Source organism: Anoplolepis gracilipes, chromosome 7 (assembly GCF_047496725.1).
Source record: "Anoplolepis gracilipes chromosome 7, ASM4749672v1, whole genome shotgun sequence".
NCBI lineage: Eukaryota > Metazoa > Arthropoda > Insecta > Hymenoptera > Formicidae > Anoplolepis > Anoplolepis gracilipes.
Window position 1 is genome coordinate 9,517,298 of NC_132976.1, and position 27,786 is coordinate 9,545,083.

General features: G+C 31.9%; 3 protein-coding genes across 7 annotated transcripts; 1 reads left to right on the forward strand and 2 right to left on the reverse strand.

Annotated features, from left to right (window-relative positions):
* Nucleotides 1-389: 389 nt before the first annotated feature.
* Eif2d (eukaryotic translation initiation factor 2D) lies at nt 390-4,016 on the reverse strand. Of its 3 annotated transcripts, none has more exons than XM_072897116.1 (9): nt 3,716-4,016; nt 3,056-3,437; nt 2,681-2,980; nt 2,279-2,614; nt 1,972-2,114; nt 1,715-1,795; nt 1,425-1,629; nt 1,194-1,362; nt 390-733 (listed from the first exon to the last, which is right to left on the reverse strand). In XM_072897116.1, the coding sequence occupies exons 1-9, from the start codon at nt 3,769-3,771 to the stop codon at nt 612-614; spliced, it is 1,794 nt and encodes a 597-aa protein (XP_072753217.1). In that variant the 5' UTR covers nt 3,772-4,016; the 3' UTR covers nt 390-611. The 3 variants fall into 3 exon arrangements, with proteins under 3 accessions (XP_072753217.1, XP_072753218.1, XP_072753219.1); XM_072897117.1 differs by having other exon boundaries at nt 390-706; nt 3,716-4,015; XM_072897118.1 differs by having other exon boundaries at nt 624-957; nt 3,716-4,015.
* An 804-nt stretch (nt 4,017-4,820) lies between these two features.
* Nucleotides 4,821-8,228, forward strand: LOC140667818 (uncharacterized). Of its 2 annotated transcripts, XM_072896084.1 has the most exons (4): nt 4,821-5,171; nt 5,254-7,308; nt 7,593-7,644; nt 7,731-8,228. In XM_072896084.1, exons 2-4 carry the CDS (start codon nt 5,459-5,461, stop codon nt 7,932-7,934), a joined length of 2,106 nt encoding a protein of 701 aa, XP_072752185.1. In that variant the 5' UTR covers nt 4,821-5,171; nt 5,254-5,458; the 3' UTR covers nt 7,935-8,228. The 2 variants fall into 2 exon arrangements, with proteins under 2 accessions (XP_072752185.1, XP_072752184.1); XM_072896083.1 differs by having other exon boundaries at nt 4,821-7,308.
* An 876-nt stretch (nt 8,229-9,104) lies between these two features.
* Hyd (E3 ubiquitin-protein ligase UBR5) lies at nt 9,105-27,780 on the reverse strand. Of its 2 annotated transcripts, none has more exons than XM_072896427.1 (37): nt 27,583-27,780; nt 26,748-26,948; nt 26,040-26,361; nt 25,747-25,955; nt 24,892-24,977; nt 23,799-23,998; nt 23,455-23,723; nt 23,231-23,385; nt 22,786-23,055; nt 22,458-22,571; nt 22,157-22,332; nt 21,965-22,082; nt 21,674-21,828; nt 21,299-21,584; nt 21,070-21,204; nt 20,776-20,943; nt 20,546-20,678; nt 19,825-20,047; nt 19,503-19,741; nt 19,276-19,400; nt 18,714-18,949; nt 18,440-18,606; nt 17,888-18,222; nt 17,372-17,780; nt 16,764-17,112; nt 15,690-16,029; nt 15,315-15,547; nt 14,457-14,972; nt 14,172-14,348; nt 13,265-13,633; nt 13,014-13,199; nt 12,829-12,945; nt 12,526-12,735; nt 12,043-12,398; nt 11,740-11,946; nt 9,837-10,215; nt 9,105-9,697 (listed from the first exon to the last, which is right to left on the reverse strand). In XM_072896427.1, exons 1-37 carry the CDS (start codon nt 27,642-27,644, stop codon nt 9,485-9,487), a joined length of 8,445 nt encoding a protein of 2,814 aa, XP_072752528.1. In that variant the 5' UTR covers nt 27,645-27,780; the 3' UTR covers nt 9,105-9,484. The 2 variants fall into 2 exon arrangements, with proteins under 2 accessions (XP_072752528.1, XP_072752527.1); XM_072896426.1 differs by having other exon boundaries at nt 24,811-24,977.
* Between the last annotated feature and the right edge of the window lie 6 nt (nt 27,781-27,786).

A 27,786-nucleotide genomic window follows, 5' to 3' on the forward strand; every position in this document is an offset into this window, starting at 1 on the left:
CCCCCGATGGACGTCTTCACGTTTTCCGCGACGTCCGTCGGCATCTCTTTTCGTCGCGCCTCTCGAGAAGAAAAAAAAATGGAGATAAATTTAAGGCAAAAGTAAAAAAAAATGCGATATAAAGATATATAAATATATATGTGAAAAATATGATTATATATACATATACATTATATATACATTATACACGTATACGCGGTTCGCTCTCGGTTTTTATCCGAACGCAATATCCCCGTATCCTCCGTAAGAAACATCCCCTTTTACGTGCGTCGCCTCTCCCTTCTGTGCAATCGAAACCCTTTCCTGCCTTCCCCCCTTTTGCCTGCCTCCCTCCCTCCCTCCCTCCCTCCCGAGGAGAGCTCGCGGGCCCTCCCTATATTGCAATATTTGTACTTTTCCATGTTGAAACCTCGATATATAATAAATTATATTAACAAACATCGACCGCCTGTCATCTCTCGCACGAACATTACCTTTTCTTCGGCACATTGATAGTTTTTCTTTTCTCTTTGCTTTATAATATGTCAAGAAGTGGTAAGATCGGAATAATATGCTAATAATAAGAAATCACGTTTGTGTCTGCAAGTTTTTTTTTATTTAATAATTACTTATTATAACGTCTTTCGTATTGTTAGAACGATACAGGTCATCAATCGTTTTTTCTTCGAAAATGTTTCCGTATGTATTATGCTGGCATCATCCCCTTCTATAATTTTTATGATTAAATTGTTTCCTCAAAATGAAATATTCACATTAGTAAACAAAGAGCACAAATACAATCACGTGTTTATTTTCGTGTTTATTCTCATTATCGCGTTAATATTAAAAAACAGAACAACCTGATTTTTATTTACAGAATTTATGAGTTTTTTTTCTTATTTAAGCAAAGATTTTATTTTTTCTTTTTTGGAGCGAATTCTAAACCTCTTATATAATTCTTTTTAATTTGATATTTTTCTGTAAATAACAAAAGACAAAATTACTTGTTAAATTATTTTCTAAATTAATAAACTATTTTGTTTGCAAAACTATAAGATACTGTAAGATATTAGATGCTTTCCATTTACATCAAAACTCAGATAAATCTCACTTCTGTCTTTCTTCAACATTCATGTTAAAGAAAGACAGAAGTGATATTTATCTGAGTTTTGATATAAATGGAAAGCACCTATTATGGATTAAAATTGACTCACCTGTGAGTAATTTGTATACGTATAAAATTTGATTTCCCTGAACAAGAACACTAGGCGTCTTTTTGCCTGGATCATCGGTGATGGTCGCGCTCGCACCAATGCTCTGGCATTCTTTACTGAATTCTTTCAAATTGATTCCGAATGTTTCCAGGTTGTTCACCAACGTAACCTGCGATTTACATGATGTCATCAGAAAAACGAATTTCTACATCTCAAGTTGTCAGCTTTTACCTTTTTCCCGCCTGATCGCACCGTCACCCTCATGTCGATCGGTTCCAGTTTTCCCGTGTGCAACAAAGTATTCCCCGCTAGAGTGACCTCGTGCATGTGCGTCATACGACCGATAAACTTATTTATTCCGTCCTCCATCGTCACTGTCTCCTGATGAGCCTTGGTTCGCATAATACCTGCCAGTTGAGGATTCAGCTTTAATGTTCTATAAATCCAAAAGAAGTCACATTAGCAAAAGAAGAAGTGTAGAAGAAATGAGATCAAACTTAAATAAAGTATCGTTGTCTTACTTTCCGTTCTGCAGATCCTCCGCTTTCACGTATTCGGTAAAACATTTTCTGATATCAACTCTTTTCATCACATCACCCTTTCTGCAATTATCATTGATATATTCAATATAAAAAAATGAACATACATATGTCTGTATACAATAGTCTAATAATTACAGTGACTTATTAGCACTGTACAGAAAATCTCTTCTGTAATTACACTACATTGCGAATATAAGATAATATTACTCAGCAAGCATCATGTTGACTATACTTACTCGTAGCCAAATTTCGACAAAACTGGCAGAACGTCGGCGGTGACTTTGTAACATTCCGACACGACGGCGCTATTCGAGACCACTGGTTCGGCCACGATCGGTTCTTCGTTAACGATTAATTCCTTCAGAAGCGGATGATCGAACTGAAGAGTGAAAGAATGGAACCTATTACAATTGCACGCTATTCTAATCAAACACGTTACTCAAAACTATTTCTAAAAGTATAGAAAGTTTTTCAACATGCGTGATAAAATCTTTATTATTGAAAAATATGGACTCAAGATATAATTTTGAACACTTGTATTACCTTAATTGATAACAAGGTTTCGACACCTTTCGTGATTGATGTATTGATTATTCCTTTGGCCTTCATTTCCGCCAGAAAAATCGATAATTTTTTGTATCGAGATTTTTTCACATCGACATTTTTACCTGGCGGACAGACAACCAGTAAATGGTTTTTAAAGAAATTGGACGATAGCATTGGCAGATCGCTAGACTTTATCGTCGTTTTGCATGCTTTCAAGAAACAATATTCCAGTAATTGATCCATCTCTTGGACTGGATCAACTGTTTCCGATTCGATCGTTTGTAAACTTTCTACATTTTCCGCTTCTACGTTTTCTATTTCTTCCAAATATTCCTAAATATAATGAAAGCAAATTTATTTTCATCTTTTTGTGTCAAGAAAATCGCCCGACATATTTACCTTAGAAACAGTTTCGTCTTCGGCGATATCGTTTGAATCCTCGTCGATGTCTAGCTGTTCCAATTTAATCGGCAGTACTTCAGTTTGATCCACGATTGTCTGTTGATTATTCGATTGGTCATTTTCCGATATACTCGTGGGATCATTGTTTGGTGGTCCCAAATCAGGCTTTAGAGGTGGCTTGCCTAACTGACAAAGCATATCGCCAATGACATGAAAAATCTCCACACATTTCCCATGTCCAGCAGCCAAATACATGTCTTCACTGGATAGAGCGGTGATACCAACGGCAACTGTAGCCTGTGTAAAAAACTTTTTCTTGTCGATATTTTGATATTCAATTAATTAGTAAAAAAAGAAACTAAAAATCCAAACCTTGTTTTCTTCTGTATTGATCGATACTGGAGAACCTTTTGGTAGTTTACCAAAACTGTACAACGTTACTGGCTCCTTGAGAACCAATCCAGGCAACATGAGATCTGCACCACCCGCTAATTTGGATAAAACTGCCGAGTGCATAGTAAAGGTGTTTATCAAATGTGGATGGTGCCATAATGTATAAATCGTGGGAAACAACAGATTATATGAATCTAATTGAAAGAACATGGGTATCTTAGCGACACAGTATATTTTGCCCATCTGCCCACTATATGTTACTATTTTCATAAGACTGATGGATTCCTTTTTAGGTAACAGCGATTGAATCTCTTCTATCAAGCTCGGATATGTCGCCAATATCTCCTCGCATAATTTTTTTCTAGAAGAAGTATGACAATAATTGTTTTATTTATTTAGCATATTTAAATATATATTTATAGTCAAATGTATTTAAATATATACTGCATAAATTGAAACGTTTAATTAACATGTTAAGTTTCAAATATTACAGTTAATGTCATGAATCTTTTCTTACTTATTGTTATTTATATGGAATAATTTCAAGTCCATGAAAATGACATTTGTATGATCTGATAAATATATAGAATGTATTATAAAAAGTTAAAGTAATAAAAACTATGGAAAAATTTCACAAACCTTTCAGTTCCTTTCAGCTGAGAATTGGACTTGACTTTAAACGGCTTGATAAACATTTTGGTGTAACTGCTGATCGGTGAACGTACGCTACTGTATATCAATGTGGACGCTCCTATTGTGTGAAGTCAAATGATATTTCAACTCGTGGCCCTTATGTCAAAACTCTAGACTCCACCTGTTAGAATACGTCAGTAAATTCTAGCCTATGGCTGTGTTCCAAAATTCACTATTCCAAAATTCATTTCGTCATCCTTGTTGTTCACTAAATACTAGACAAAGATGATAATATGCTGGCAGTAATTTGGAACACAGCCTATACTGCAATGGCTAGTTCCTTATTTGAAAATGTTAAGAGCGAGAGGGCAAAACTGCTATCTCCCTCCTTGTTTGGCAAATTCTAATTGGCCAATAATTTTCAAGTTTCAAGTGTAAAATTTTAATTCAATGTCCCATGTCCGAAAAACATTAATAAACAAAATTAAACGTCAATTAAATCAATAATAATCAACAAACGATGAACAACAATTTGCTTAAAGAAATTACAAAATAAATATTACGGGATTGAAAAATAAATATTATGGAATTTTAGGAACTTTTAGTCGCGCATGCGCAGTATGCGCGCTGTTGTAAATATTATTATTCTGTTATAATTAATAAATAATCAACCAATAAAGTTTTGAGACACATAATTGTGACCAACAAACAATTTTCTATAGATTTGACCTATGATAATTGAAAAAAGATTGAAAATTTCATTTGGATTGGCTAATTTCACGCTGATATTTATTTTATTAATAACAATTAAATTAACAACCAACAAACGATTCATAAAAAAAAAAAAAAAAAAATTAGAGAAATGAAAATTGACCGACTAACTTTACAGAGGTGAACAACTGCTGAATTGTCGTCTTGTCAACACTCGACGTTGATTTGTTGGTTCTGAAAGTAAGCACCCAATCATGAATAACTGCTCACTGAGCATTCTCAATGAGCGATTGTTGTACTAAAATGCACTCTATGAAAATGTAGCTTTAAAGTAAAATAAATTCTTCGTCTCTTTGGCTCGCATGCACCTAAAGTTTGGAACTATTTTCGCTTCCAAGGTATTTGACAAACGACCAATCAGGACGAAGAAGAAATTTTGCGCTGAAGAGCAAAAAAAAACCGCAAAATCGGCAGCCATTTTTAAACTGCCCGCTTACATATACAGTGTGTATAACGCGTGTACACATGTATAAAAAGGGACATGGATAACATACATATTTTGCTCTCGAGATAGTATTTCAAGCTCGAATGGGACTGTGATTATTGAAGAAACAAGGATAGGACGAGAAGAAGGTGACGTTTGTCAACTGTCAAAAGCGCAATAGACGACAAGTCGAGGTCGAGATCGAGACTCGATTTTTCACGAACGGACGGTGTTGGAGCGAATACGCTTCTTTCCCGTAAAATTAATGTAATGTAACACATTAAGCGAACTGTCAACATCCTGAGAGCAGAGAGTATGCCTTCGAACTGTCGTATCGTATCTTCCACAGGAATCGAAGCATGCGGTGATTGAGAATCGGCAAAAGAATCATCGGATCTATAGCATAGATCTCTAGGTAATAATTGATAAGAGACATCATCCTCGAAAAGAGATTCCCGAGATGAGAGACTGAACGAGAAACGATGATGTCGATACTACCATGCGAGAGGACGGATGCAGCGATCGTGTCTCTCGTATGTTAAGTTTCCATAATAATGGCAGATAATGTGCACAGAAAATCGCACAAGCTGTCGGATGGTAGTAACAGCGGCAACAGGAAAGTATCGAATCCAGTTCACCGTACTACCACGGAGACGATTCGTCTGGGTGAGATAGACAGGCTGCACCAGGTGCAGCATCAGGTTACTCTGATCACCCCGGGCAACGTGCAAGCGGCAACGATTAGTGGCGGGAGCAATCAGTGCAATCGAAAGAAGACGTCGTCCTTTCAGATCACCAGTGTCACTGTAGGCTGTCGCATGAGCAATGACGCCGGCGAAGACTCCAACGACGATCTGGACGAGTCGCACACGGAAGACAATTCCGTGGAGCACTCGTCGCGCATCACCGATCTCGACATCGAGACGCCAAGCTACTCCGAGGACACGTTCTCCAAGGAGGATGTGTTCTTCAACACGAGCCACGCTGCCCTCAGTACAGCACCGGTGATCCCTACCAGCTCACAATATGGCCTGGCTATTGTACCCTCGGAGGGTGGAAACGTCAGTAATTCGGTTAACGATAGCAATATCAATACTCTGGATATCACATCTGTCACCGACAACAACATAATCAATCTACTGTCGAGCAATGTTAAGCAGGACTCTGATCTGCGCGAGGTTCACTCTCACGGCAGGAATGAAAGATTCAAAGTGGTCAAGATTGAAAGTACAGAGCCGTTCAAGAGAGGACGATGGACCTGCATGGATTATTTGGATCATACGTCCGTTAATCAACCGACAGCTATTAGTACCCCCAAGGTGTCGGATCCAAATGAGGTGTGCATATCTTACGGAGTGACCGATAGCGGAGTTGTCGTACCGGAAGCTGCGAAACAATCCGTAGTGACCGATGATAAAGGAATTAATATTGACACTAATGGACCGGTATCGTCTCATCCGGACAAAGTGCATTCTGCACAATCAGTTTCAAATGCAAATTATGCCGTAAATAATTCAATATCTCCCAATGTACAGCATAATCCTACGCAGACTCAAGCTAAAGTGCAGCAGCAGCAACCGCCTACGCAACAAATCCCGCAATATTTTCAATCTCAGACTCAATCATCGATAGTTACTCAACAGCAACAGCAGCAGCCTCCACAAGGAGGTCAGGGATCTACATTACCCTCCAATTTACAAGCAACTCATCCTAACAATTTGGGACAGCCTCAAAGCATGCCCCAAGGTTCTATTCCTATTATAACTCAAACTAGTAATAGCACAGTGACATCACAACAAAACATTCCTCATTCGAACGAGGAAACGTACGTGACAGTGAGCACGCAGAATCAGTCCTTACCAGTGCAGAATATCTGTCAACCGGTGCAACAAACTTCAGTTCCCCCGACCTCCCAGACACCAAACATTCTCGTCACGCAACATCAATCTGAGGCGGCTTCCTGTCAGCAACCTTTGCAAACGCAAAAACCGCAGTTGACCCAAATTTCCGAGCCACTAACTGCCATACAGGGGATGCAGGGCATGCAAAATATTCATAAAGTTCCTCAGACGGCGCAAACCTCGTCGACGATCCATCCTTCCGGAGCATCGGTGCAACAATCCCAAGTGATCGCATCTTCGACCCAGCAGATACAACCGCAAACATCTAATAGTACTGCCCCGGTGCAAATTACACAGGTGACAACTGGTTGTCAAAATGTCGTGAGTGGACTGCAGCAGGGAAACATTGCATTTCATCAAACTGATCCCGAGCAAGAATCTATCTCTGGTATTGTTGCTAATGCTGCTACTATACAATCAGCAGATGCAACTCTTCTGGAATCATCATTGGCTGAGGTGACACAAGGCAGCGATGAGCATCGTACTCTTGAAGATAATGAAAGGTACTTTTCACAAATCTAAAAACGAATGTAATTAATTACTTATATATATATATAAATGGCAAATTCAAAATTTTTTATTACACTTTTTATATTATATAACTTTATTCATACATTTTTATGCACATATTTCATATATATAAATATGAATTTACAGTTATAATTTATATTAATATATTAATGTTTTTAATATATTTATATAAATTTACATTACAATTACAATTTATATTATATTACTTATAAATACGAGTATAAATTTATATTAGCAATGAATTTTTATATTACAGTATGTCAGGGACAAGCGCTGTGGCAATTGATAATAAAATTGAACAGGCTATGGTAAGAAGCTGCTTTATTCAAACTATTTACTGCTTATTAACTTAATGAATGATAATGGTTTTAAAATTTATTATAATCTTTTCTAGGATTTGGTTAAAAGTCATTTAATGTTTGCGGTAAGAGAAGAAGTTGAAGTACTAAAAGAAAAGATAGCCGAGCTTATGGATCGTATCAATCAATTGGAAGCAGAAAATTCAATATTAAAAGCGCATGCAACTCCAGAAACGTTGGCCCAATTAAGCCAATCGACAGCGAAATTACCCCAAAACAGTTCAGGAAGTGGTCAATAGGTAACCATTGTACATAAGTTTCTATCTCTCTCAATACTTTGTCAAGTAAATAACTGATAATATAATTATTGTATATAACTCTTTACGAGATTTTTAGAAATTTATATATAAATAATGAGATTTATTATATTATATATAAATATATATTAGCATTAGATTTTTTTTTAAGTAAATTAAAGATAATGGATTATTTTTTACTATTTCAGTTTACCATATAGGAAAAATATATTTAAAACTATACAAAAAGTACTTGAATTTTTTTCTTTTTTAAAATAATAAATCATTTCGAAAATATATATTGTTATAATTCTGGAAAGGAGTCAAACATATATATATATATATATATGTATACCAAAACTAAGCGGTGCTAAAATGACAGCGAGTTTACATTATTTTATATTAGAAACATAATTTCTAATGCTAAAAATTATCTTAAAAAAAAGTAACAGTACAGCAGAATAGGCAGCTTGACATTCCTAGATTACTTTTCTTATGGTTTTAATGTTTAGTTAATTTAAATTACGAAATTTCAATTAAATACACATACATGCGCGCACGTATATGTGTACACACACACAACACACACATACATACATAGTGTAATTAGCAGATAAACAAAGAGATTAATATTTAATATTTTTGAAGTATTATTTATATAATACAACGGTTTACTTGTTAATAATTCTCCAGCTTCTGTATTGAAACTAAAATACATATTGGTCGGAAATTTTGCCATACTATTGAATATTAAATCTGAGATTTTATAATCTGATATTCATGGTATAGTCTTTTAAGTTTTTCATATATACATAATGTGTGTGCGATATATATGTATGTATATTATGTATGTATGATGTATGTATGTATGTATGTATATATATATATATATATATATATATATATATATATATATATAAATATATATATATATATAAATATATATATATATATCATGTCTTATATCAATTATTATTCAGAAAGCTATTGATATACATAAAAATCCTGTTTATCAAAAAAACTGTCATCATTTTATGTTACATTTTAAAAATGCGTAATAAAAACATTTTTATCACAATATGAAAATTTTTAGCGAGATTAATAACTTTTATATAAAAAACAAAATACATGAATAATATAAAGATGTAATTATAATTATGTGAAATAAGTTTATTAGATTATAATTAAATTTGTGCTTCGAATAGAGAAATGTGAAACATTTATATTATTATGAATTAAAATTTACGATAAGTAAATGAAGTCTCATATAATTTTAGAGAAAACTTTATTTGTTCGCTATAAAGAGATAGAAGAGAAAGAGAGACTAAATAAGATACTTTTATAATATAAAGCTCTCTCTCTTTATGAAGATAATAACTATTTTTCAAGAACAAAAAAATCATATGCATAATTACACCTTATAAATTTATAAATGTTAAAAATTTTTTTCTAGAAGGAAAAAAACAAATAACAACATATACAACTCCGGTCTGTTATCATTATCAACAATGTGACTTTGTTTTACATACAACAATAGCCACACAAGATTAAATTCATACAAATCCAAAATTTTTTGATTTAATAGCGAGAAGTAGTTTGTGTCGTAACACGTGACGAGAGCTGTACAGTGGAACATATAATCGGGAAATACATGTATTTGCGGTTGGTAGATGCGCGTCGTCTGCCGGCCGAATTGTCACGGTCGGCATCGGTTGAAAACCGTCTTCGCTCGCAGGTAGCGCGGGAGAACCAGTCCAAAAATATACCTAAAATGAAAATAAGTTATGTCAATATAATTATATAATTGGCATTAATTTAAAAAAAAATAATTATCAACTTTTATGATAAAGATTTACAAGTCTCTCTAAGTAGGGAAATGCTTGACTGTGCAAAAAAAATTCTTACCAAGTCCTGCCTTTCTACATGTGACATTTTCTCAACGATAGACCATAACCAACGTTTAAATTTAACCAATCTTTCCGTCGATTCGCCAGACTCATCGTTGAATGACGTGTAGGATATCAGAACTGATACATTAATGTCACCGACTCCGTTCAAAAGGAGTCTCAAATCTTCGGAAGTTAAACCGTCGAGCGCTCCGTCGGGAAGAACATCGAAAACTCCATCGCGCATAGCATGCAAAGCTTTTTCTTGTACCTTGATCATACGAACTTCAGCATATTTGCGTACATAATCATATACATTGTTTGCAGTTACTTCTATATCACGGCCATTGGATACAAGCTCGATTGAACCACCTCCTTCTTCGGGACATAAATCAATACTGAAATGCAAAATGACGTTTGAGATGATAGCTTAAATTGCGCGCGTGCATATGCACACAATGCCTTCTGCAAATATCAAAGTGAGAATGTGTAAGATCATTCGTTTTTACACTACATACGATAGAAACATACAAGTCACTTGCTTTAAAACCGAAAATAGCTTTTAACTCTGACAGAATTGACTTTTCGATCCATGTTTAATAAATTCTTTTTTTATGTTTAGCAAATTATTTTTTAATACCTTGTGTAAAAACACACACACACACGCAAACACACAAGATGTTGTTAAAGAACATTTATATTTTAAAAAGTATAATTTACATTATCAATTTTTAATTTTTAAAAATAAAATTTTGTCAAAAACAAATCTTCCTACGAAAAAAAAAATTATTCTACTTTTTTAACTTATTTTTATTATATGTATTGTAGAATCATTATTCTTTTTGATTATACTATTAGTTAACAAGGACGTGCTGGTATGTAAGTATATGTACAAAGTGGTCCACAAGTTGTTCTTGAATAGAATTGTTAAAATCACGCCAAAATCGACTTCGTTTTTTTAAATAAAAACATCTCATTTTTTAAAGCACTCTTATAAGTTCTATTTTGATCTAAAAATTTTATAGTTACAGCCATTTTGATAATAATAAAATGCAGTGCTTAATATGACCTTTTGCTATGATTAAATTTAATATTGTAAAATGATTTTGAATGACAATGTTCTAAAAATCTGATTATGTATTTACTTTAGAATTTTCATTGGTTTTATCATCTTCATATTAATAATTTCTTATTGTTTATAGATTATAACATTTTCAGAATAAACTCAATTACAAGAAGTTTTAAAAAAATTATGTTTCTAAACAAAAGTATCTTAAAATCTAAAGTTTATATCTATGATAACAATAAAAGAAATAAGATTCTAGCATATAATTTTGAACAAAGCTGAAGACAAAGGAAATTTTATAATTCCCATAGTTTATAAAATGATTAAAAATAAAATAAATAATAACGTTTGAATCTTTTGAGATAAGAAACATTTTTTGGGAAATTTTTATTTGTTTTCTCAAAAATGAAAAACGAAGGATTTTATAATCAAACAGTGTACTTCATTGTTAATGGAATTTTAAATAGTTCTATTTACATGAAATATATTTAGATCGAAATAGAATTTATATAAGTGTTTTAAAAATAATGTCAGCTGTTACATAAATAATATAAAAAAGTTCAAGATTTTCATTTAAAAAAATCGTTCTTGACAATTCTATTAAAGGACAAATCAAGATCGTTACATTATTTTCACCTGAAAACTATACTTTTGTTGAAAACATTTTTTGAAAAGTAAATTATTTCTTCCAAAATGATCTAGTCAGATTAAAATAAATCATCCTATATTGATTAGAAATCATTTTTAGGACTTACAAGATAAATAGTACTCATTAAATTAAATAAAAATGCTTAATAAACACAGATTGAAAAATCACATGTATGTCTAGCTAAATGAAGCAAATATAAAGTTGTACCTGAATGTAAGATCCAATGTCGAGAATAAACTATTACTGTCTTTCGTTTCAGCATCGATAACCAGTTGTCGTAAGCTTTCATAAATAACAGAATCGAAAAATGCAAGATCGTGGAAACGTATAGGCCTTCCTAAGATATATTTAATTACATGGCGATTCAAAAATAGTGGACAAAGCTCATTTTGTAAGAGGCACAATCCTATAAGTCTAAAATCAAAATGTAAAACAGATTTTAATTATTACACGTGTACGCATGTTACAATGGAACTGTAATTAATATATAATCGAACGTTCGAAACTTGCCTTCCTACATTCCTGAAAGCATTTAATCGTTCATAGCTGCCTCTGCCTTGTCTTGGTGTATAAAAACCGCGTTTACCGGGAGAATAAAAAAGCGGAGCATTGTCTTCAGTATCATCTAAAATGCTATTTTCCATTTTCTTCTTATTTGCCGCGCAACGTTCGGTTAAGCTAAATACATCGAGATCCAGCATTTCACTGGTCAAATCTTGAGTATGACTATGAATCAATTCAAATGCTTCTTCCACTTTCTGTCGGAGAGCATCTTCTGAAGCCAATAGCATTAGTAGTTGAGCCGGTGACAATTCCAACAACATACCAGTTATCTTTTCAGATAATGCTGGTCGTAAAGCATGTACCTATGTTAACAAACAAATATAATAATTAAGCAAGACAAAAAAATTTATAAAATGGATTTGCTCTCATTACTGAATAAAAATATTAATTTTAAATATATATTTTTAATGAGTTTGCATAATGCAAAACCTTGGGATATAATCTGTCGCCGAGCTGTTGTTGATGCATAGTCAGATGATCGTTAGTAGGGTGATTAATCGGCAAGGGATGAGTACTGGATGATGAGCTACCAGGTGTAGAACTATTGGTTCCTTCGATTGTGTTTGATGGGTGGAAAGAACGAGCTTCGAAAGATAAAGTCCGGCGTGTTTCGCGACATTTTCCAGAAGAACGAGTGTTCTGAAAAAAGATTGTGTAAAATATTATTACATTATATATATATATATATATATATAATCATATGATAAATTAGAAGTCTTTCCATAGACATACTTGTCGTCTGAGATCACGATCCCTGTTTTTTAGTTTCTGTAAAACATTATATTGCGTGTATTTCGATCCTACTTGTGCTGCTTCGAGATTCGGAAGCTTTTCATTCGCAAGTAATGCCTAAAAAAATAATAATATAAATCCTATAGTTAAAAATTACGTTAATTTTATATTTCTGTTTTACAAACCTCAGCAATTGCAGTATAAAAGCTTCGCGTAACACCGGCTCCCTCGCCAGGTTCATCCTTAAAAAAGACTTTAACTCGGTTCACCGCCAAAGGCGGAGTGTTCGAAGCTCTTCTATTATATATATTATACTGCGTATTTAATTCCTTCATTGTCTGCACCAACAGCTGTGTTCTGTCTCGTTCTACCTGTGACGCGAATGATAATTTGTTATTCGATAATTCAACAAATTATTAACTTATGTAAATATTACCTTGATAGTTATGTCTTTTTGTTGCGAATTTCTAAGTTTTTCCATATCTCTACGGAATTTAGCTTCCTTCACGGGAAACCCTCCTAATTCAGATACAACGGAGCCAGCTTCTAAACCTACGTCTTCCATAAAAACTCGTCCAAACAAATCCAACGCCAATCGCCATCGTCCTAATAAGATATTATGCGAAATGTTCGTCCCGATTGACGATACCGCTTTGGCAGAATCTACCGGACTCGTTTCAACGGTTTCGTGAGCAGATATCTCATGACTTGTAGCGGCTGGATCGACCTCTTCGGATACACTTTGACTATCGATTGTTGGCACAACCAATATTTCAGGCGCACCGATTTTACTCGTATTTGATTCCTTTGGAAAATAAATTGTTAATCAATAGATATAATATACATGCATGCACCCATACAGAGTGTCCCAGAATTGAGAGACCATCTGCTAACAAATTTTTGAAATCATTTGGAAATAAATTTTTTCCTCAGCAAAATGTCAAGGCAGGTCATAATTTTTTGCTAGTTTCCAGTTTTTGAGATCGGATATCTTTGTAATTAAATCTTAAAATAAAATTCTGAGTAATTCCACTTGAAATTAACTGAAGAATGTAGGTTTGTTAATCTTAACTCTCCACAAAGTTTAAATTACAAAAAAACCTTTTTTATAAATTGTCTGTAACTAGGAAATTATTGATTCCTTAACGTTTTCGCTGAGGAAAAATAATTTCTAAATGATTCCAAAAATCTGTCATTAGCATATGGTACACTGATTTCGAAATACCTTATTTATATATGTATATATATATATATATATATATATATATATATATATATATATATATATATACACACACACATGTGTGTGTCAATATTTGATATATATAAACAGAATCACTTACCGATACTGTTCCAGCTCTGACTATAACGCTTCTGTTACTTTTGCATATGTCTTTGCTTTTGATGCTCGCTGTTGCATCACTTTGATTATTTGTAGATACTATAATTGGTGCTCTATCAATTTGCTCTGCTACGAGAGAATGTCCTTCATTAGCATGATTACATGGTTTTAATTTATCCTGAAATTTTTTACATTAATTATTAATTCATATACTTTTCCTTAATATCTTTCATGTATAAGAAGAAACATGTGCACTGTTTAATATTATTACAGAAAAATATTTTACCATATATTTAATAGAATTCAATTCCCCAGTGGAATTTCTTCTCGATTCTAAATTAGAATTAGAAAGCGGTCCCTGTACAACTTGACTAAATGTTGGAGTTGTCAGGCTGTTATGACTGTCGGTACCCTGTCGTGCAGAGAGACCTAGTCTCGTTGGCAAACCTTCCAAGGAATTTTGATTAGATCCACCTGCATTAGAACTAGTTGGTTGTCTCGGGATGCCAAAGAGATCTTCGCGTCTTGAATGTGGCTGCAATAAGTGCGGTTGATCAGCCAATGGCAACGCTTCACCTATTACAGTGTCAAATGGGTCGAGAGGCGGGCAACCAAGGCACAAGGTAGAATCTGATCTTTGTAAAAAAGGATGTTTTCTTCCTTTTGGCATGGCCGAATTGCCGTGATTTCCAGATCCGCATATGGGTACTTGAAGTAAATCTGGATAATCTACAGAATCTGTTTCCATGGCAGTTGGTGCTGGCGAATTGTATTCCTCACCTTCATCATTATCGTTTTCATCCTGCAAACAAACAAGATCTTTATTTAATTAAGAATCTTAAAACTGATATATAATCATGTATATATGGTAAGTTCGATTTTCGAAAGTCTCTATACGCGAAAAAAAATTTGCGTTTCCATTATTATTAATACAGATCAATTTAATAGCATCAAAATCGAAGTTTCACAAAATTATGCTATTTTCAATGCTTGTATTATATGTATAATATTAAGTATATCTATTAAAAAAATAAATAAAACATACATATTTTTAATTGTATGTATAATATTGTGTATATATATTTAAATAAATAATAATTATCAAATAAAATATACATATATTAAATAAAGTATTTTTACATACCTGATCATTCCAACTGGAATAAGTGGATGATTCTTTCTGAGTCTCACTTCTGGAAGCAAGAGGTTCCGAAAGGGAACGCATGTAATATACAAGTGCATCAAATACATAAGCGACATGTCTTAAAGCTGAGACGTCTAAAACTGGTAGACTATCTCTATGTTCACTGTTGTGGGCGCGCATTAAAGACAGACAATATGATAAGAATTCGCGTCTCGCTGAGTGTGCATCGCCACCTGAAACACATTATAAAATATATATATATATATTTTTTTTGTAGTTGTACAAAAACTTGATCTGAAAAAATCTGATAAACAGACCGATATAAAAATATATATAAAAAAATTAAGGATTTATAGATAAGTTATTAAGGCAAACCTTCGCGTTCCCTACTGCTCCTCGGAGGTTCGCCAACGCCTGCAAAACCAACGGTGAGTCGTGTTGAAGCTTGAGGAGTGGAAATATTCGAGCTGGTAGTGATACTGCCGCGAGAGTTCCGACCTGTATTTCCTTGTAAAGTCAGCGAAAGAGCGGCTGTGTTTAATAAACCACTAAAATTACCACCAGACAAAGATGGTGTATTATTAAGAGGATGTTCGGGATGAGTCGGATCCGCGCTACGTGTTAAAGATACTCCAAATCTCAACTGTGCCTCTGTAGCATCCATTACTATAAGTAACCAATCCCAAGTAGGCTTCAAGTGCGCTTCTAAATACGACTGTAATGAAAGAAATAATTTGTTACTTTTCTCATAAAAGCTGTTAAGTATAATATGATGTAATAAAAAATTAGATTAACTGGAACTATTCAAATATTGTAAAAAAAAAATTCGCTGATTTTCCAAATATTTTTGTTCAAAATTTCAGGTAAAGAGAATATTTTAAGGATTTTTTAGTATAATTTCCTAAAATAAATTCTTTTATTGTATGCGCTTTCTAATGCTTTGCACACATACAAAGAAAAAACACAGCCACTTAAGTTTTAATTGTTAAATTTGCCAATGTACTTTAAAAAAAAAATGAATATAACTTTCGCACAATTAGTATTTTTCATTTGCATAATACAGTTTTTTGTTACTAAAAATTATATATTGTACATATATTCAATATTTTGTTAACATTGAATATATAAACAGAGATAGGTATATATTTATAATTTATTTTTAACACATAATTCTATATTTTAATTTTATTTTAATATATACGTATATTTTAATTATATATTTTTTAACATATATAATTAAAATATAATTTTCAACTTGGCTTATTAGCTTAATTGTTGATTGCTTGTAATACAAGAAAAAAATATCAAAAAAATGTCAAAAAATAATTAATAAAAATATCAAAATTAGTATCAAGAAACTTTTCAAAAAATTTCTTTGAGTCTCTAGATAAAATTTCATAAGAATTCCCTGCTTTTCGATGTTTTTCAGGCAAACTGTAAAGTACATACCTGTAAACTTAGAGCGTCTTGAAAAGTAATTTCTATCAATCGTGGCAAAGTGGGAGCTAGATTCTTATAATCTTGCATGATAACTAACAGATCGGCGATTTGCCGAATAACAATTCCGAATGCTCGCGCCAGGCAACTAGCGGTGGTCCCCATGGTTATAGGTTCTTGCGCAGTTGCAACAGCTGACGTGGCAGTGGTTCGTCTTAAAGATGCGGGATCAATGAAAACCAGATTACTTCCACCTGTTACTCGTAAACCCGCTGTGCGTGTGTTCGATTCGCGATTGCGTATCGCCCATTGCATATATACAGGTGCAAGATTATTACGATGTAAATGACCGGACGATCCACTGAAATATAATACGTAAACGATTACATTTCCAAGCACGTACGTTTTCTTTTTCTCTCATTTCTTTTTACATAAGATCAAAATATTCTTTTGTTCGGATTGCTTATAAATCATCTTCAGAATGTCTATTCAATTTTGTCGAAAAATTTCCTGAAGATTCCTTGACCTTCCAGATATTTTTATTCAAAATTACAGGTAAAAAACATTTTAAAGATTTTTTTTGCTGCTTTTGGATCGAAAAAGATTACACAACAATTTACCTTCTACGTTCTAATTGTTCATCACCAATTTGGAAATCCTCATTATCTTGCTCATCCGTTTCACCGGCTTCACTCTCGTCGTCCTCCTGCTGACTCGACTCTCCTGATTCATCCTCAGGAAACAATAATATCGATCCCATTCCACCGTCGGAACCAGCAGTCGCACCAGTTTGCACGCTACGTTGCGCGGATGCCGTATCTTGATTACTGTGATTATCATCTGAATCGGATTCAGTTTCCGCTTCCGCTAAAAGGTCCAGCTCTGTATCCGATTCACCGTCTCCAGCTTGTTCCTCACCTACACCACCGGCATTCGAATCAACTTCGCCGATTGGTTGACCAGCAGCGGTTCCAGAAACACCTGATTCCTCGTGTTCGCTAATATCACCATCCATGTCCATAGGTATTTCTATTTCGTAAGCATATGTGTTCATATAGTTGGAAACACAAGATATGTTATCTTACGTGCAAAAAATACATTTATTATTAAGAAACTATGTCTTTTTTTCTTTGTACCTTCTCCACCTTCCGCTTCATCTGCGGCAGAAACATCTCCTCTTGAAATTGCTATATTATTATTTGCTTGTTGCGTTTGTAACGCTGCGTCCAATGTCTGTGAACTAACACCACTGTGAGGTATTAGGGGCTCTATAGAAAATAATTCCTCCGAACCATTGATCACTTCAATAGCTGAACTGGTTAAGGTAAATGGTGCGGTTGGACGTGCTACGCCTAATCTGACTGGTGCTATTAATGAATCTGCCGTTTCGCATAATTCTTCTACAGCTAATTTGATTAGCGCTTGAAAAACCTTTCGACACTTCATTAAAGGTTGAGAACCTTGATTTGTGCTGTAAAAATTATTGAACAATTTTTTCAATATATTTATATATTTATATGTACATTAATTATGTAAAATCTTGATTTTTAAAAAAATTGTTAAAAAAAATGTTAGGGAAAAAAAAAGAGAATTTACAGATATATATATATATATATATATATATATATATATAATCTAAGTCTTAAGAGTCTATATAGTAGAATATAAAAGATATTAAAATAATTTACCTTCGTCTTTTTGTTGTGTTTGGTGCCATTTCGATAGTGAAAATAACAAATATACGTGCTACGGATCTTACAAAGCGACGTGTCACATTAGTTGCTTCTTCCTGTCGTCCAGGCACAGTCTCATCTTGCAATTCTCTAATTAGAGTGGTAAGCAATGTATCGAGCATCTGTTAATATCATAAAAAACTCATTAAGATTTTATACAACTTATAAATAAAAAAAAATAATTTGCAAAGCTTCTCAATTCCATTATACATATTATTATTCCACTTACTTCCGCGCTACATTTAGTAAGTAACGTATGTGTAAATTTGTCTAGCAATGCGGTACCACTTTGTCGACATAATTGTCCCTGGTCACCGAATAATTGATTAGTACCATTTTCAGAAACACCTGACATAATCATACATTGAACAGCCGGCCAATCATTCAACAATCTTTCAAGCGCTTTTCGACTGAATCGAGGAGGCTCCAAATCATGATCTGGCATATCTGAATCTGTGCCCAAACCTGTAGAAAAAGCATATGATTTTAATAAATTCATCAACTATATGTATTACAATAACTTAGAACAAAGATATATTTGTCACGGGAAAACTTAAAATAAAACAAAACAAAATTTATAAAACATAAAATATAAAAATTTCTATTATAAGACATGTTTTGAATTTTTACTTTATATACAAGGTATGTATATAAAAATAAACATTTAAAAATATATTGTTTTTCACAGAAAAACTTTATATAAAACGAAAAAAAATTACACAATTCTAAATTTTACTTTAAAAAATTCTTATAAATATACAAATAATCAATGAAAATTGTAAAAAGTATACCATCCGATGTCGGTGCTTTACGACTAGCCGAGGTCGATCGTTGTCTAGGTGCTGATCTAAATTGCCGTTGTTCTACCAGTTGCCTTCCAACTGTTTGCACCAAGAATAACAAAATACTTTCCCCCCTAATGTCGGCGCAATGTGAAAAATATAAAATTTATTATTTAAAAAGGAAACTAAACATTTATGTGATACCATGTATAAAATTTGGGAGACTAAAACTTTACCTTGAATTAATTTTCGTGGCAAGATCAGTATTGTTTACGAGACGACACAGCAAATCATATCTCGCACCTTGATGACCGGCAATAAGAGCACGGCATTTACATTTTTCCCAACAATCGCAATATGCAGTGGGAGAAGTTATTTTGAGCTTGCAATCGTGACCTCTATGACAAACACGAGCACATTCAGTGCAACAACACAAAGATCCTGTCAGGCCACACGTTCTACATTCGAAAATGTCCTTAAAATGAGAAAGAAATTTTCAATTTAACAAAGAGATTTTTTTACGTAATACTTTTTTTAATAACAGACTATTCAAAATACTTGATTAATATGTTCAGCTCCAGTCCAGGTGAAACTGCACGTGTCATTGCAACAAGTAACAAATAGCGGAGATAGATCTGGACTGGCATCAGCTGGCAGTATCATGGCTGAAATATCTTTTGCATCTTTTCCTACTTTTTGTATAGTGTCCAACAGAATAAGAGCTGCATGATACGCACGAACAGATACGGCGAGCATGAGCGGAGTTTGTCCTTGAGCATCCCTTTTCATAATAAAAAAATAGCTATATATTTTTTTTCTTAAAAACAATTATATATTTTCTTTACATCAATTGATTACTCCTATTATTAGATGCATAAAAGTATTGAGAGAAGATAATCGAAAAATGAATAATTGATAAGATATAATTTACAGTTTATATAAAAAAAAAGTACCTCGTAAATTATTCATTTTGGTCATTCTAAAAATTTATAAGAGTAGATAATAAATTTTTAGGCCGAATATTGCGAAAAATCAATATATATTTACATACATATATAAAATTTCTAAAAGAAAAAGTTGATCTTTATTTTCACCTAGAATTGATCTTGGCACTTACACCCAAGACCAAACTGACATTTTTATCTTTTTTCCTCTTTCAAATCAAACAACTTTTGTTTCAAACATTTTTTTTAAACCCTTTGATTTCCAAATATTAATTAAAATGGACTATACATATACAAGATTTTGCTTTAAAATTGTATCTAAATTTTGATCATACTTTGCTGTCAGCAATTCTTTCAAGTGCGGCACTAGAATATTATTTTCGCACATATATTTTAGTATAAGCAGTGCATTATGTCGCCTTTCAACAGAATCTATAATGTACGTATTATTAGACGTTGCTCCAATATCTAAAACAATAATAGAGATTGTAATTTATATTGCAAGTATATGATGTAAAGTATCTCAAATAAATTTGAATTATTGATAATAAGCAAAGATACTTACTGGACTTATTCATCATAGATATGCTAGCAGCACCTATGCTTAACAAACTGTCCTCTTCTCCGGATGTGTTATCAAATGCTTCAGGTGGCCAACTTAATGTCGGAATTGGTTCTTCAATAGGTGCTGATGTGTTGTCTACTGTATTTGATACTAATTCACGTTCAATAACTTCAATGAAACAAAAAAATTGAAATGTCAATCAAATGTGCATAACACAATATCAAAATGAAACAATCACGATTCTTATTATTGTACATAATTAGTATATCAAAATCGTTTCGTTAAATGTGTTACCTTGTTCAGTTTCTTTATTAGAAGTTGGTGAACACATGTTAACACAAGCGTGAAGTATGTTTCGATTACCGTCACAGCGTTCTTTTAATATTGCTTGGATTTGTGAATTTGCATTCGAATATGTCAAATTGTTCTCTATAAAACAAAAAAAATATTTATTACACACACGTACGCACATTTGTATTTTACATATATACATTATAAAATCATATCCATCTAATACACTTACTTAGGTCTTGTTCCAAATTACAAAATACTTGCTTTACACTCTCGTAATCACATCGCAATATACGTGGCATAAGCAAAAGATTGTCAAAGGCTAATGCAATGACTGCAACTTGATTCTTTAAGTTGGACGAATTTGAGCAGCTAGAAATAGGAATAGTCGCTGCACCTATGCAATTTACTGGCACCAGATCCAGCCAGTTTGGATCGCGTATGGCATCAGCGCAATCTTTTGCGATCGGGTAAATGGTGTTGTTACCATCTCGTAAAATCATAGAACATTCAATATTCTGAAATACAAAAATTGTTTTTTTTTCAGAAAACTTATAGAATATTTTTCATTATCCACGTTATTTTATGTACAAGTTTATTAACATACTTCTCCTGCACTTGTCAGATTAATATTTTGAGGTTGCAATCCCAAAAATGATGAAATATCAGATGGAATATAACGATCTTGAACATATCTCCCTGTACTTAAATTGTACACGACATAACTCAATTTGTTTCCACTTTTCAATATAGCATGAATTCCTATAAATATATATATATATATTTTTATTAATCTGTAATATAATTTGCTTCTATTTTTAATTTTAACAATAATAACGATATATACTGAAATGCTCAAGATTATCATATATAAAAATGGCTTTTTTAAAAATAGTACCTTGTCCATCAATGGATATGGTTAACAAATTATCATTTGAACTTTCCATTATGTTAACCCTTCTAGGTGTTCTCTGAAAACAATCCGGGGCCCGTGGATTTAATGATGATTTAATTACCTGCAAAAAAACATAAATTTAAATATTTAGACATAAATGTATGTTATACATTCATAAATAGGCATTATCATTACTTGTAGCTCATCTTTACGTAAAAGTCTACAATCTGCTAATAACTTCATTGGCTCTTCTGCTGTAAGATCCTTAAAATCTGATGGACTAAACTCCTTTTCTTTAATTTCCTTTTCTTTAGAATCTCTTGAAAAGAATTTAACTGCTACATAGCAACCATCAACTTTGATAACTTTCCCTAATATAAAATAATAAAATATATATTATGTATCTTATATAAATATAAACTCTATTTTTATTTTATATATAAACTTTAATTAATTAAAAAAATATTTTATCAGTAGCTACAAATGATAATCATACCGATAGGTACAGTTTTGACATCTTCCACAAAAACAACATCTTTCAATTGCCAATCCTCTTCGTCCTTTCTATCGAATTCTCCTTCACTTCGAGGTGTTATACGTTTTTGCCGTTCTAGAAATCATCATTGTTTGATAAAAATTTGATAAAAAGATTTATTATGCTAGATACATTAAATACATTAAATCTCTATAGATATAGATAAAATCTCGCATATCAAAAAACTCTTTGAAATAAATAAGTATGGATTCAAGTACTCTCCCTGCAAAACCTTACAACATTTAAAAACTTCAATAATCTTTTCAAATTTAAACAAATAGTATCTTACTGTGACTTGTTGTAATGCTGCCAGTATCACTACAAGTACTCGAAGCCGGTGACGGTGGAGGAGGCATGTCAAGTCTATCAGCAGTTTCCTTATGATTTGGTTTGTTTACAACTGTTGTGCTTCCATTTCCATTAGACTCCCGCTTATCACTGTTTGTATTAGACACATGTGTACCAGCAGGTAATATTTTAAATCTACAAGTAGCATCTAAATTCCATGCTGCTAATAACAACTGTCCCACTTTTGGTACGCCGTTAGCTATTGTAAATCCTGAAAAATAAATTATATATTGTTTTTAAAATTGATAACAATTGGCATATATATATATATATATGCAAATATTATATATAATATATATATATATATATATATATATATATATATATATATATATATATATATATATTATAACTGAATTATTTATACGATAAGCAAAAGTGTTTACCAATAGCTCCTGGTTGATAAACTGGACTATTTTTCATGCATACATGTGTTCCGTAACTAATGTCGCTCGATAAAACAGTGGATGGCCTATGCTTGCGTGATTTTGCTTTGTATTTTTCCCACAATTTTTTACGTTGTGCAAATGGTAGAACGCCCCTGAAAGAGAGACATTTAAAAATCTTAATCTTAAAAAAAAAAAAAAAAAAAAAAAAAAATTATACTCACCACCAATACAATGCCCCACTTTCGAGTCTTGCAACAGTATACAAAGCACATGTATAAAGCGATGCAATTTTATCCAATGTAAATTCAGTAAAAGCTTGTGCAGGATGCTCAAGGCGAGAAGCAACATGTCCCAGAAGTTCATCAAGCCAAGTCGCTACTTTTCCACTTTCTGTACTAACAGAACATCGAATTGCTGTAGCAGATATATTCACTATTTTCTCTGTTGTCAATGCCAATGGAATAGTTTTTGGATGGTGCACATTTGGATTCTACAAAAATCAATATATATTTTATAAAAACGTGTAAAAAAAAGATATAATTGAATTATTAAAATGTGCAAGTACATCTGCATTTTTATACGGTTCTGATTCTGTCCATTTCCATTGATACAATTGTCCCGATGCAGAAACCGCAATTAATTCACTGTATAGTGATGCGATTTGTACAAAACGAGGTACTGGATCGCTACTACGATCATGCCACCATTCTAATTCTTCAGATATCCATAGCGGACTTTGCGAAGCTAATTCTTTTTTTTTATTATCTAAAAGTTAAAAATACATAAAATTGTAACTCCCTATTCAATAAATTATTACATACACACAGATCTGTGTGTGTGCATATATATATATACACACATACATACATGCACTAAATAAATACATATATATAGTTAAAGCTCCTTATTCGCGTTTTTTATATTTGCAGAGTAAAAATTTGTAACCTCTCTTTTTATTCGTGATCAGAAAATTCCATATTCGCAATTAAAATTTCAAAATTCTATTCTATTATTTTTGTAAATAAAAATCAATCCCTCAATGGAGAAATCTGATAAAAAAAAAAAAAAAAAACAATGGTTGAATATAAGTTTGAGTTTAGCAGTTTGCAAAGTGCCACAAAATAAGAAAACATAACTCAATTTTTTAACTTAATTTATGATCAACCATCCAATGATATTTAAGTAATTTGTTGCAATTTTAATAATGCATTTCAGAAAATATTATGCAATCATATTAAAATATCAGGTTGATTGTTAATTTTAAATTTTAAAACCATCTTTTTAAATAACATTTTTCTTAATTTTTAATTTCCTTGGAACGCATCTTCCTTATATTTCTGTTTTGTCATCTTATGTTCGCGACATTTTGACGGAACCATCTATGCTCCACGAATTAGGAGCTTTGTATACACAACATAAAGACTGTATGTACACAATAATTAAATAAACAAATAAGTATATATACAAATGTATGTATATATGTGTATGTGAGTGAGTGTATGTGGATATGTGTACATATATATAGGATTCAGGTATACATTTATGAAAAATTAAGTATTTAATTTTTCATAAAATACCTGAATCCTTTTCCCATGAATCTTTAAGAGCAGTTTCCAACCAACGACGCGGGCCATAATATTGACGTTCTCGCCACCTACTAAAACTATCACGATCTCTATCTCTTTCATGAGATGAACGCTCGCCTTCTCTGTCGTTCCCTAAGCGACGCGAAGAGCTTCCACGACTGAAAATAATATATTCTTCAAATACATGAATGAGAAATATGTACAAGGTGTCCTGTAAATGATGATACAAAATAACGATTCCACATGTATAGAAAAATAAATCGAAAGTGTACAATAAATTTTATTCTTTTGCATAATTTTAATTAACCTTTGTTTTTGAGTTTTTCATAAAATTGACTTTCAAATTGATAATTATTATACATTTTATTGAATTTATTTTAATAATAGTTATTAGTTGTATCTTATCTATATTATATATATATATATATATATATATATATATATATATATATATATATATATATATAATATAGATAAGATACAACTAATAACTTTTGTATATATATATGTGTGTGTATATATATATATATATATACATACACACACACACACATTCTATGAAAAAAAAAAATGAAACAAAGTATCTATTTATCTAGATACTCTCTTTATATTTTTAACTTAAATTATGTTAAAATTGTATTAAATGAAAAATATTATGTATTTTTATAGTTATATATCAATAATCATTGTCCAGAGAAAAATAGACACAAGATTATTAGATATTAATCATTTAAAATTAAAAAAAACGTAACGTTATTTTTTCAAATTTTTAAGTTAATTTTCTTTCAGAAACTTTTTGTATAAAGAACTTTTATATTAAAAAATTTTATTCCATATTTTCATGTAGAGTCATTATTTTCCCAATTGTATCATCCCAGTTATGTGACACCCTGTATGCTCAATAAGATAAATCTAAATTATAATTACTGTCTTATTCCTGTGTATCCAAACATGTCTTCAGAAAACATAGAATCAGCATCAATTATAACTGAATGCTCATTACTAAAGCCACTATCTAATAGTGATATAAGATCTTCTGGAACATAACTGTCCGCTGCATCTTCCGCATCATCGCCCTCTTCATCCTCTCGTGACAGAAGATTGTTTACTGCTAAGTTAACATCTAAATTTGTACGCTACAATATCAAAATTATTCTATTAATTTATACCTTATTTGTTATTCCATCATTTTTTTCAATAAAACAATAATATTTATAAACCTGTAATTCTCTGATAATCAGATTACGACTTTTTCCTTGCAATACTACTTGTGCCTGAGATATCAGATCTTCTGGTACAAATGGTGCTGGCACAGATGGGATGGGGCGTGAACTGCTGGTGCTTCCTCCTCCCATAATTACTCCTGGAGGTCCTATACGACTGCCAGCACCGCTTCCTCCACCGCTACTACCTCCACGAATCGCAGAACTGTTACGCATTATCCTTGCACGTGAACGTGACATTCCTGTTCTACTATTGCTGCTACTATTTCCATTTCCATTTGGTGTAGAATTAGAATTTCCAACATGATTTTTACTTGTACTACAATAATAACATATATATACATGGTATACATATAAAAAAAAATATATATATATATATGTATATATACAGGATATTTTTCAATCATTGAACAACAAAAGAATGATAGATTTTAATAAAAGTTGTTCAATTTAAAGAGATCTATTACTTCTATAAGTTTGTGTCACAATTGTTCCAAATTATATATTCCATATATATATATATATATATGTATATATAATACATACATACATATATATATATATATAATACATATATATTATATATATTATATATATTATATAAATGTAATTATATATATTATATATATTATATAAATGTAATTGTTGAAATTAAATTCTGCCTTTATGTTTAAATTATATTTGTTTTTTTCTTTTTTTACTTACTTTCTATTAGGTTCATTTTTACTCAAGTCCAACCTATCAGATAACACTGTAAATGCAACTCGACATACTCTATTGTCTTCTGTAAGAAGAGCGATATGTGTTGGTCCTACTACAACACGCTTTATTGATACTTTTAAGCCATTAAAAGCTGATGGTGTTACAAATCCATATCTATTGATTTTATCTGCTACTTCTTTCAGCCTAAAACAATAAAAGTATAAAATATAATTTTAAAAATAATAGTTTTAAAACATATATAATTATTTTTTTAATTAAACAACTTTCTAAAATAAACTAAATAATGCATAATTTATATTAAAACTTTTTAAAATATATTTTAAGATATGATAGTTTTTTCTTGTTCATAGTAATAACAATGTATTTCATAATTCAATGTTATTAAATTTTCATATTAAAAGCATATGATTGCTTAACCAATAATTATATATACCATTATTAAATATATTATATTCCCAAATTATACAACAATTAAAACTTTTAACAATTACATTATTAACTTAGTTTCGTTAAAAAAATTTAATATGCATATGTTAAAACAATTACATTATACTTATAGGTTGCCATAAAAGTATAGCATTTAGTGATTATATGATCAAGAATGATGTATGTTCGTATAGCTACACATGTAGATATACGCAACAAAGTAAGAAATGGGAATAATTGTAAATATGCATAATACATTGTAACACATTTTAATGTAAAAGAAATATCTCTCTTGTGAAAGACCATAAAGAGAATACACACTGAAAAGCATACGTACATAAGTAAAAGATACGCTAATGAAAAACCGATAACGGACGGACATTTCTCTCACCTGTCAATCAACTGGTCGTCTGTTCCTGGCAAAGGATGAACAACGAAGTGAATCGAAGTCATAATTGCCGTTCAATTAACATATATGCCACTCATATGCCGAATTGTTCTTTTACTGTACACAAAATTTCACTGAACGACAGCAGAATGATATTCAGCCATGTTTTTGCTCCGTTGTTACGTGTTCTTAAACCCAAATATGCTC